This window comes from Natrix helvetica (assembly GCF_964273705.1).
Source record: "Natrix helvetica genome assembly, chromosome: 3".
NCBI classification, from domain to species: domain Eukaryota; kingdom Metazoa; phylum Chordata; class Lepidosauria; order Squamata; family Natricidae; genus Natrix; species Natrix helvetica.
Window position 1 is genome coordinate 178,233,851 of NC_138549.1, and position 11,125 is coordinate 178,244,975.

Consider the following 11,125-nt stretch of genomic DNA (forward strand, 5'->3'; position numbering starts at 1 on the left):
AAAAAAAGAAAGAAATGTGGATCAATTTACAACAAAGAATAGCTTTATTAACTGTAGCAGAAAAGATTTAAAGGAGCACAGGATTTAAAGGAACACAATATTAAAAAAAAACTTTAACCTGCAAAACAAAAATATATAAAATAATTTGAGCTGAGCCCCCCTTTACGGAGCCTTGCGCCCCCCCTGGGGGCCCGCCCCACTATTTGAGAAGCACTGGGTTGGGGGGACATTCCTCTCTATCTTGCCAGATGGAAAACCCCAGGCCTGGGGGGGGGGGCGCCTTTTCCTCTGCTTCCTTCACTTCACCTCTTGGGTGCTGGATTTCATCCTCAGAAGCAGGAATAAAATTTGGGGTGCTGAATTTCACTGTCCCTTTCACAGATGGGTTGTGGCTGAACCATGACAAGAGGGGGTGGAGACCCTCCCCATAAAATGAAGTCACGGGGCTCCCTCCAATCCTCAATTACGACTGTGGCCCCTTCAGCTGACCAACTGGCCTCGGCAGGACTTTCCTTGGGCTCTGAGCTGCTGCTTTTGATGTTTCTTCACTCCAAAGGGCCCCAAATCCGGGAGAAAGCCCGATGGGCAAGCTGCCACCCCCATCCCATTGGGGGGAACCTCTGAAAGCAGCTGAGGCAGCACGGGGGTCCCCAGGATGCTCCAGGCATTCTCCCAGGGCAGGGGCATCCCCTCGACTGCAGCAGGTGGCAGGCTGGGGTGGCCAAGGAGAGCCCCAAAACGGACACCTCCATCCAAGCCCCCCTCCCCGGATGTTTAGGCTCTGCTGCAGGGGGGGGGTCTTCCCTGTTCTTTTCAGCTCTCCGGTCGGCCCGACAAGCCGTCGCCACGAATCTCTCCGCTCGGAAGGTCTGGAGGACTCTCGATGAGGTCCAGGCCGGCTGAGGTCCAATCCGCCCCTCGCTCGCTCCGGAAACCAGCAGCAGCGGCTCTTGGCGGGGCCGTCGCCCCTCCGGCCCCTGGCCCTTCTGCTTGATGCCCTCGGAGCGCTGCCCTTTCGCACGGCGACCTCCAGTCGGGGGCGGGAAGGCGAGCGACCCCCAGACGCTATTGCTGCTATGGCCGCGGGAGCTCCCCCTCTTATTGGGCGTCCCCTCCCCCACAACAACCCCACGAGTTAGGACAATCTCAGCGGAAAAGGACAGACGAAGTGGGGGTGGTGTTACTTGTCGCCCCTGACCGAGCACGGGACTTCCCTCTGCGGGGGATTCCCGGCAGGCGGGCGGGCGGGTCCGGGGGTCGGGCAGACTGCGGCGCCACCCCTGGAAGTTGGGCGCTCCGCCCGATGGGCCGGCGAGAGCCCCGCCGCCTATAAAGAGGTGGGGTGGAGGCGGTGGGCCGAGGCGGCGGCGGCGATGGAGGGGCGAAGGTGGTCGGCGGGGCTGAGCGCGGCGGTTCTGCTTACGGTGAGCTTCGTTTTCGCCCGGCCGGACGGCCACCGGCCCCGGGAACCCCCGCGAGCTCCGGCTGGGCGCCGCCCAGAAATGCCAGCGCACTCTGGGGCGACACCTAGCCGCCTCTCCTCCCGAGTTCCCCTTTGGGCCCCCGGCTTCTCCGCGGGAGCTGGAGCCCAGCCGAGCCCGATCTGCCTGGCTCCCCCCCCCCCCCCCGGAGTCCAGATCTCTCCGGCAGCCTCTTTTATAGTCTTCCTTTTACTATACCTTGAGATCCCGCCTTTCTTCCTTTCTCTCAAGAAGTCTCGGCGAGGAAACTTCACCAACGCTCCTTCGCCCTCCCCCCCAGGACCCTGCCAGGTGGGCTGGGCTGAGAGCGTTACCGGCCCAAAGTCCCCCAGCCGTTTTCGTCCTTGGGGCAGAGCTAGAGCAGAGCGGCTCCTGGCGGTCTGGCCGATCTTCTGAGTGCCAGTAGCCCTCTCGGACTGGCGGGCACGGGGGGAGGGGGAGTCCCCTGGGGGAGGGCAAAGGGCGGGCGGAAAGTCTCCTCCGCCGTCTTTTGGGCTGGCGGAATTGTGTCCTTCCTCTGTGTGTGTGTGTGTGTGTGTGTGTGTGCGCGCGCGCGCTGCCCAACCTTAGGGCCAAGCCCTTCTGCACAAAAAAATCAGTGAGGGGGGGGAGGGTCACATCCTCCCCCTTATTCCACCCTCTTCTCTGCACTCCCTGGTTGCTCTTAATGGGTCTGTGAAGCACCTGGTGGCTACATTCAGTTTCCTTCATGTTTCAATTTGGGACACATGTCACCAGTTGGTTCCATAACAGTTCATTAGCATTGTGCCAGGGCAGAAAAAGGTGGTGTGGAATGTAGTCTGGATTCCCAAGGGGGGGGCGCTGCATTCCAGAGGGCAAAGAGGCATTGAAGTTGGCTCCTCCCTAGAGATTCTCAGCCTATTCTCTATATAATGTGCAAATAGTTGGCTTTAGTTTGTCAAGATGATGTCTGTGGGTAAGGAAGCATAAAGGAAACTGCTTAGAACAGACTCCACCTGCCTTTCCTGATTTGGGGGCCTGACATGAAGTTAAGACAAAGGTGTTGCCCCCCCCCCTGCCTCCCTTGGGGGTACAGCCTTGATGCCACAAACAGTTCCCCATGTTTGAAGTTGGCTGCTTGGCACCCAGAATCCCCCTCTGGGGGAAGAAAAGAGGAGGGGGGAGGAGAAGAGGGGGGGGAGAGCAAAATACGGTGTATGGAAAGCGGAAGAGCCAATGATAATACTTGTGGGTTGATGTAAGAGGAATTGATATAATATTGGATAATACAAAACAGTCTCTGTTAATATGCAATGGTATACTTGTGGTTACTTATATGAAAATAAAAATGAAAGAACTTAAACAGAAAGAAATCCCCTCTGCCTAGGCTGGCTTCTGGGCCTGGGCAAGGGGGCCCAGTTCTGTCCAGTGAGGCCAAGGGAAGAAAGAAGCAGGACTTTCCCGGGAGGTGGCTGTGGGAGGCGCTCTTCCATTGGCAGCCCAGCTGTTGCTAAAGCTGTTCCTGCCCGGCCCTTGCCGGTGGCTTTGGGAGGAGCGAACTGGGCCCTGAAAGCTGAGCCTGCCAGATGTGGGTGGTGGGGCTGGGCATCTTGGTTTCTCTGCCAAGTGGGGAGACCCGATCAGCACATATCCTGCCCAGGCTGCTCGCCAGGGAACCTGCCTTCTCAGTCCTCGCAGTCTGAGAGAAGGAAGTGGGGGGGAGGAGGGGAGATGCCTGTGTGGCCCCTAATCGCCTGCGGTGTTTCCAGTTGCAGGGCCTGGTCTTCGCGCAGGAGCCCAGCTGCAACAGCACTCAGTACCTGTCGAACAGCAGGTGCTGCAGCCGATGCCGACCAGGTAGGGTGTGGGGCAGCACTCTCTTCCCCAAGCATTTTATTCGCCCTGCCCCTCACCCTCCTTCAGGCGGTTCCTCAGCCCCCTTCTGCTCTTCCTTGGTGGGGGGGGGAGGGGGCAGAAGCCCTCTTCCCAGCAGCACCTTGGTCCCCCGGTGCTTCTCTGCCCCTCCGCTGCTGGTGTGGAGACGGGCCCCTTGGAGGTCTCCAGCGCTGCCTGTCTGAGGGCTCCCCTTCCCCACAGAGAGCTTCCTTCAGAGCACCCCCCCCCCAGTGCTCCCCCATTCCAGCCTCGGCCTGTTTCCTCCCCGTCTTGCAGGCCACAAGGTGGCAGTTGCCTGTTCGGGGGGGTCCGATACCACCTGCAGCCCGTGTGAGGAGGGTCACTTCCAGGCCAGCTGGACCAGGGAGCCTCACTGCACCCCGCACCGCCTCTGCCGCCTGAGTGAGTGCAGCTGGGGGCCCCCTTTGCTCCACTGGAGCCACCTTGCCCAGCAAAGCCCCCCTCCCTCCCTCCCTCCCTCCACGTACCCCTCTCCCTTTATGGGGTCCTTGCGGCCTCTGAGCTTGGCTGTTTTCATGCAGATGTCTCATGGCCCAACTAGGTAACATCCTCAGTGAAAGCAACCTCACTGATGATCTTCCCTAGTTGGGTCACGAAACATCTGCGAGATGATAACAGCCAAGCCCAGAAAGTGCCAAGGACCCCTCGTGTCAACCCTCAGCTACAGAAACCTGTTGGGACCCTCTCCCCTTTCAGAAGCTGGCCTGGTTGTCCATCGGAACGGGAGCAAAGAGCAAGACGCCCTCTGCCGTTGCCGGGAGGGTACCCACTGCTCCAGCCATGAGTGCGAGACCTGCCAGCCCCACACCTCCTGTGGCGCAAGGGAAGGGGTCCAACGGGAAGGTGAGGGCAGCAGCCCCAGGGCCTCCGGTGGAGGGCTGCCCCATCTGGCTGCCCAAGGAGATTCTGGCCTCTCCCTAAAAGATACCCCAGGATAGGGCTGGGGGAGGCCCCACCTCCACCCTCTCTTCTGCTGCGGGGGTGGGTGGGGAGAGGGCCTGGAAGCTTTCCTCCAGGCGGGAGATCCTCCTGTTCTTAGGAAGCCTGGCATGCACCCGGGTAAGGGGTGGTGGTGGATGGGGCTGGTGCAGGATCGGAAGCAGGGTGGCGCATGCTGCCAGCTTGATGGCGACTCTGTCTTGCGTATTTCCAGGCAACCACGTAAATGACACTCTGTGTGCCCCCTGCTCTTTGGGCCATTTCTCCAATGTCTCGTCCTCCACAGCTCGGTGCCAGCCCTGGAGCAGGTATGCCAGGCGGGGGAGCGTCGCAGGATGGCCCCCGGCCCCTTGAATGGCCCAAGGGAAGCGCAGGCAGGGCAGAAGGCCACAGCATTCCTCCCTGCGGGCCAAGAGCCCAGGATTGTCACTCTGGCAGGCGATAAAATGGTGCCCGGCGCCATCCTTCCGAGGCAAAGCCACGCCCCTCCTGTGCCTGAGGGAGCCACAGTCCCATCCCAGGGGCCTTGCGCCCTCCCCCACACGCAGGGGCTGCAGGAGGCCCAGGGTCCCGTTTGCCCTCTGCCACCTGGTCAGAGCCCATTGCAGGATGCTCTGCTGGGTCGGCTCCCGGGGAGCCTGCCTGGGTGACCGGCCACCTACGCACCCACTCCCGCCCTCTGACCTGGCAGAGTGTGCGGTTGTGCTCCGCTGCTCTTCCGCCTCAGCGGGAACCCCTGGGGGAGGCCTGGCTCTGCTCCCCAGCAGCGGACGCTCTGCGATGGGGCCCGTGGGGGTGGGGGAGTATTTGCACCTCAGGCCGCTCTGCCTTCGCAGGTGCCAGGAGGGGCAGGTCCAGAAGGCCAAGGGCACTAAGGCCACGGACGTCATTTGTGGTAAGCAGAGGCCTCTCAAGCAATGGGGAAGGAAGGGTGCGTGTGTGCATAGAAGCCCAGCTGTCAACCTGCCCCCTAAGTGCCCTGCTGTTCGTGGGGGGGTGGGGGCTTGGCCCAGAGGCCGAGCAGGGAAACCCATATTGGGGGCTGCAGCAGGCGGCCCTTCTTCCTCTCCTCCTTCTGCTTCTTCTTCCCGCAGAGGCCTCCCCCTTGAAGCCCCTTGAGGCCAGGAAAAGCCACCTGTTGCTGCTGCTGCTGCTGCTCCCCATTGCTGCCTTCCTGCTGGGGGCGCTCCTTTTCTTGTGGCATCGATATGGCAACTGTGAGTGGGGGGGGGCTTGCCTCTGGGAGAGCCCTCGGGGTTCTCCATTCGCAGTCTTTCCTGGGGAGGGGGCGGTTCTAACCTGCCTCAGTCGGTATTCCTTGGAGTACCTGTCCTGTGCTCAGACCCCCCCCCCAGGCCTCTCATGGGGGGGGGAGCAGGAAGACGGGGGTCCCCGGGGGGGGGAGCAGGAGGGTGGGGGGAGGCTTCTTCAGATTCCGATGCCCTTGGCTTCTCAGCCTGAACCCCAACTCTGTCCGTGCTGGGGAGGTTGGGGGAAAGACTCCGCCACATGCAGTGGCCTCTTCCAACGTTGCTCGAGAGCAGAGCTCCAGTGCTGGGTCTAGGGGAACGGGTCGCAGCCCTCCAGCTCCTTTCCCTGATGGGCCCAGTGGCCCAATGGGTGGAGCAGGCCGCCTCTGCATAGTCCCGCAGTTGATGTGTTCTTTCCTCCTGCCTAGGTCCTCGGAAGCGGCACCAGGATCTGGTAGGTGCTCCTTTTTGTGGCCCTCCTGGGTGGAGGGGGGACCGGGGCCAGACCCCGGGGCCAAGAACAGCACCTGGGGCTGCAGTTCCGAGTACGGCTCTGCTGTGGATGATGGGAGGGGGGTGCAGGATGCCAGCAGAGCCTCCAATGCCCCGGTTCTCTTGCAGCCCCTGGAGCCCACCGAGAACGAAGAGGACTGCCCTGCCTTCCCCACCCAAGAGACCCTGCTGGGGGAGCAGGCGGGCATGCAAGAGAAGGACTGCCATCTCGCCCAGCAGGAGCAGGTCTGACCAGGAAGCCATGGGGATGCCAGGCCAGCTGCACAGCCGAGCCATGTGCCCACCTGCCTCTCTGCACCCCATGCCCAGCAGCCTTGACAGACTCCCCGAAGGGAAGGCTGGCAGGGCAAAAGCTTTCCTCCAAGGGCACCTGGATCCTGCCGCCAGTTGTGCCAAGCTCTCTTCCTGCAGAGGCCCCGGGTGGAAGCAGTGCAGCCAGGGGGCCGGGCTGCCCCTCCTGGGAGCCCAGAGGTCTTTCTCCCCATCAGAATGACTGCCACCCGCAGAGACTAGCAGGCACCCCAGCCGACCCGGGATTGCAGCTGTCCCAAAAGACTGGTATGCTGTGGCCTCCCAGATGTAGGGAAAGGCTGTGGGGCGGCCCCACAGACCCCCTCCTCTACTCCACCAAGGTCTGCTACCTCATGGGGAGCTGCAGGGTGGCTTTCTCCTCTTTCCCAGCCCCACAAAGCGATCCGGGTTGGGGGGCAGCTGACCTGGGCTCAGGGGAAGGGGCTGGGGAGGAGGCCTCTGCTGTTGGACAAGGCCTGGGCTCTGCCAGGCTGGCTTCCCCTCCTGGTGGCTCCTCTCTGCCCTTCAGGGGAAGAACAATCCCAGCAGGCGCCTCCACTTTTTCTAAAAACCTGGCAAGTGTGGGTCTCAGCCAGGGGAGGGAAGCCCCCAGCCCCCTCCTCCCTCGCCCAGATCTGCAGATGGGTTGCCTCTGCAGGGCTTCCACTGAAACAGGAAGCAAAAGGGGGACAAGGGAGCAGATGAGTTCTCGGGAAGGCAAGTCCCAGTTGGGGGGGGAGGGGAGTTGCCCTCTGTGGTCTCTGGAGCAGCGGCTGGTCCTGCTGGGCGGGGTCATTGGTGGCAGGCAGCTCTCCTGTCCAAACCTGCCCTCCCGACATGGTTGGGGTTTGAGGTTGCAGCCTTTGGGAGGCTTCCGGGACGGGGCACGCTTACCTGTGTGTTTCTCGGACAGCAGCTCCGTGTTGGACTTCTATAAATCTGACCTTTGGAAAAGCAGTTCTGTTCTTGGGGTGATTCAGAGTAACGAGGGGGGGAGACGTGCAACCCCCAAATGTGCTTTGCCCCTGGGTGGCTTCTCAGCCTCCGAGACTAGGAAGCCGGCAATGGGCATTGTCTCTCGAGCGGCCAGAGTCCAGGGCAGCCCTCTGGGTGTCAACCAACAGGCCCCACAACTACGGGGAGGGGGCTTCCAGACCACACTCTTTCCTTCCGTTTCTTTTTTTTATATATATATATATAAATTTTATTTTATTTTTTCTTTGAAAAAGACAAAACAACACATACAGAACAAGAGCAAGGAGGGGGGGGGAAGAAAAAAAAAACACAATTCTGTATGTGTTGTTTTGTCTTTTTCCTTCGGTTTCTTGACCCACCGGGCAGGATCTGGGCAGGAGGGCAGCCCCAGGGAGGGAAGGAGGGGCAACTGAGTCACCAGAAGGGGCTTTCCTTGGAGTCCTAAGGATTCGGCCCTGCCTTTCTCTAGAAAAAGTCCAGCCTGATTTACAAGAAACGGAGCGGCCAAGAGGCTCATTTTGAGGAAATGGAACACACGTCTGTGTGTGTGTGTGTGTGTGTGTGTGTGTGTGTGTCCACCCGCCCTGCTGTTTGGGGGCGTTTCTTATGCCAGCCAATGGCGGACTAAGCCCCCCCCCACCCCGCCGGCTAATATCTCCAAAGGCCACATTGGCGGAGCTGGTTTCAATTGAACGCCCGCCTAGCCCGCAAACCCTTCCCGCCCCCCGCGCCCCCGGCGTAGCCTGTTGCGAGCCGCCTCCTGCCCGTCGGGGCGGGTTACGCGAGGACAGCGGCCAACCTGCAAGGTGGCCTTGTCTGGGGATCCCGGGCAAGTGGGGGTCCCGCCGTCGTTGGGCGCCGGTCTTCTTCGGGTCGTGGATTCTCTGTGGCCACCGGGGGGCGCCCGCAACGCGCGCAAGACGGCCCGAGCGGCCGAAGAGTGCGCCTGCTCCTCGCCGGGCTCCAGCGGGAGGGACGGCGGGGACGTCGGGCACTGGTTCGGTTCGTGTGGGCATCCTGCCTTACGGGGGGGAGGGGGCTTGCCTAACCCTGCCCATCCCTGCCCGCTGAGGGTGCCGCCACCCGCTTCGCCCTCCTGGTTGAGGGGGTGCAGGCTGTGGGGGCTTCATGGCTGTCCCCCGTTTATGGCCTTGCCTCCTCGCTGGCCCGGTTGCTGGTGGCCTTCGGTGCTGAATTGTGAGCCGCCCTCTGGGTGCATCCTGCGCCTGCTCTGGCCTCCGTGCATCCCTCTTGGGCCACGGCAGCCCTGTCTCTGAGGGGCTCCCCCGCCCACGTGCCAGCCTCCTCTTCTGCTGCGAAAGGCCGGTGGGCAGGGTGCCAGCCCAGGGAGCGGGCACAGCGGGGGATTCCGGGAGACCTTTGAGGTGGAGGTTCTGCCCAGGTCTGAGTGGCCTCCTTCTGCAGACCAGGGCTCGGAGCCCTACAAGTGGGCATCGGGCACCATCCCCTCTCTCGGGTACTTGCAGCTGCCTGGGATTCGTGCTCCCCTGGTCCCATCTTGCAGAAGGGCTGCTTAATCCAGGTAGGGTGGCCCCTCTTGGCTCTCCCCCTCCGCCCCCCTCCCTGCCTCTCTAGGGGTGAATGGCCCAGCTGTAAGTGGCCAAATTCTGCCAGGTGGTGGAGCTGGGTAACAGCAACCAAGTTGGGCAGACTGGCTGTTCTCTAGAGCAGTGTCTCCCAACCTTGGCCTTTTAAAGATGTTCGGACTTTAACTCCCAGAATTCCCCAGTCAGCATTTGCTGGCTGGGGAATTCTGGGAGTTGAAGTCCGGACCTCTTCAAGTTTGCCGAGGTTGGGAAACACTGCTCTAGAGGGTCCCTGCCTCCGAGTCAGCTGAATCCTGGGTCAAATCAGGCTGTTTAGGAACAATTTTGGAATTTGTTGTCATTCAGTTGCTAAGTCACACCCGACTTTTTGCAATTTCATGGACCACAGCATACCAGCCCCCCCCCTTCTCCCAATTTCCCTATCTAACCATCTCCTCCTTCTCTGCCCTCCCCCACCCCCTTCTGCCTTCCGTCTTCCCCAGCAGCAGCATCGGGGTCTTCTCGGAGGAGTCCTCTCTTTCCATTGGATGGCCAGAGCATTTGAGCCTTCCAAAGGGCACCGGGGCAATTTCTCCAGCATGTGTTCTTGGTGCTCAGCCTTCCTTGTGGCCCAACACTCCACAGCCACACGTGACTCCTGGGGAAACAAGAGCTATGACTAGAGGGAACTTTTGTGTGCAAGGTGATGGCTCCGCTGTGTAATGTGCCGTCTTAAGTTTGCCAAAGAATTTGAAATTGCAGCCCTGCAAATGTAGCTTATTCAGCAAACTGTAGCTTATGACGCGAAGGAGCTGGTGAATAACATCATGTTTGATGTAAATCCAGTCACTGGAAAGGGGCTTTGATAAGCGGGGGGGGGGGCGACGAATCAGGAGCTGCAAGAAAAGCTTGTAAGCCAAGAACAGACAGACAGAGCGGGGGGGGGGGGAGATGTTCAACAATGCCCAAAAGGCAGGGCGTCAGAAGGGCTGCTGGAGCCCCCATTCCCCCCCCCCTTTGCAGAAATGCGTGCTGGGTTCTTTTTCTTCTACCAGAGTGAAGCTTTTGGGGGCTGTGAATTCTGGGACTGATAACTGCCTTGTTTAATCCAAAGGCTGCTTGCCCTCCTAACGGCCTGCCTGCCTACCTAACAAATCTTGTATTTGGCATTCTTGCATGCAGATCTATGCACACAATTCTAGGCTTGGTTAAATAAAGGCTAGGTTAATAGGTGTCTGTATATAGGCAAACTGAAGGATGCAGGTTGCTGGTTTGCAGGCAGTATGAAAGACAAGGTAACCTCTCCCTTCCTCCATCACTCTTCCTTCCTTCCTTCCTTCCCAAAATGCCAAAAGACAGAATGCTGTCCTTTGGGCCCCCAGAAGAAGCCCAGGAATGCAAAAAGAGCCAATGGCTTTTTGGTCCTTGCTCCAGAGGTTCCCTAGCGCCACGTAACGGAGGGAGCTCCCGTTCCTTGTCCCAGCTTCTGCCAACCTAGCAGTTCGAAAGCACTGTAAAAATGCAAGTAGAAAAATAGGAACCACCTTTGGTGGGAAGGGAACTGCGTTCCATTTGCCTTTGGCGTTCAGCCATGCTGGCCACATGACCACGGAGATGTTTTCTGACAGCTTTGCTGGCTCCTCGGCTTTGAAACGGAGATGAGTCCTTTGGGAATAACTAGCGCACACGTGGGAGAAGAACCTTTACCATAACCTCCTGCTGCTGCTTTCTAAGGAAGGATGGGTGTCCACTACCGCCAAAAGAAGGAAAGGCAGCCATCCAACAGAAAGAGCAGCCTTTTTCCGCTTCCTTCCCCCAACCAAGGGCACCTGGCCTGAACTCTTAGCCCAGAAAGCTCTGGGTGAAGGAAAGGGCCCGCTCTAGGCTCTTTCTGCCCCTTGAGAAACCCACCGGCTGCAGCCCTGTGCAGGTTTATGCTGAAGGGAATTCGACAGAGGTGCCCTCCCCCTCCAGAGACCTGGGTTAAAGGAGAGCCTCCCCAGCTGAATGTCTGGAGGAGGAGGAGGAGGAGGGGAAGTGGAGGGCAGCAGCCTTGGTCCATTGCCTGGGCTGGCTGCAGGTGGCAGGCCGGGGATTGGACCTCATCCTTGGCCTGGCTGCTGCCTTCCTGGGAGGAGGGGCTGCCTTTGCATCCAGGGACCAGGTGGCAGGAGGGCAACTCGTGGGGTCCTCCTTTGTGAATCCCCCCCCCAGTGCAGGCCAGAGAGGGTGCGACTGCCAGACCTGAGGT

At 60.1% G+C, this 11,125-nt stretch overlaps 1 protein-coding gene across 1 annotated transcript; it reads left to right on the forward strand.

Annotated features, from left to right (window-relative positions):
• On the forward strand, positions 1-7,324 carry CD40 (CD40 molecule). The gene is given in 11 exon segments (XM_081946566.1): positions 1-1,178; positions 1,180-1,329; positions 1,331-1,424; positions 3,212-3,299; positions 3,615-3,740; positions 4,056-4,202; positions 4,513-4,606; positions 5,135-5,193; positions 5,393-5,515; positions 5,977-6,002; positions 6,170-7,324. Coding segments are annotated over 11 exon segments (1,215 nt in total). The 5' UTR covers positions 1-993; the 3' UTR covers positions 6,293-7,324.
• The last annotated feature ends 3,801 nt before the right edge of the window (positions 7,325-11,125 follow it).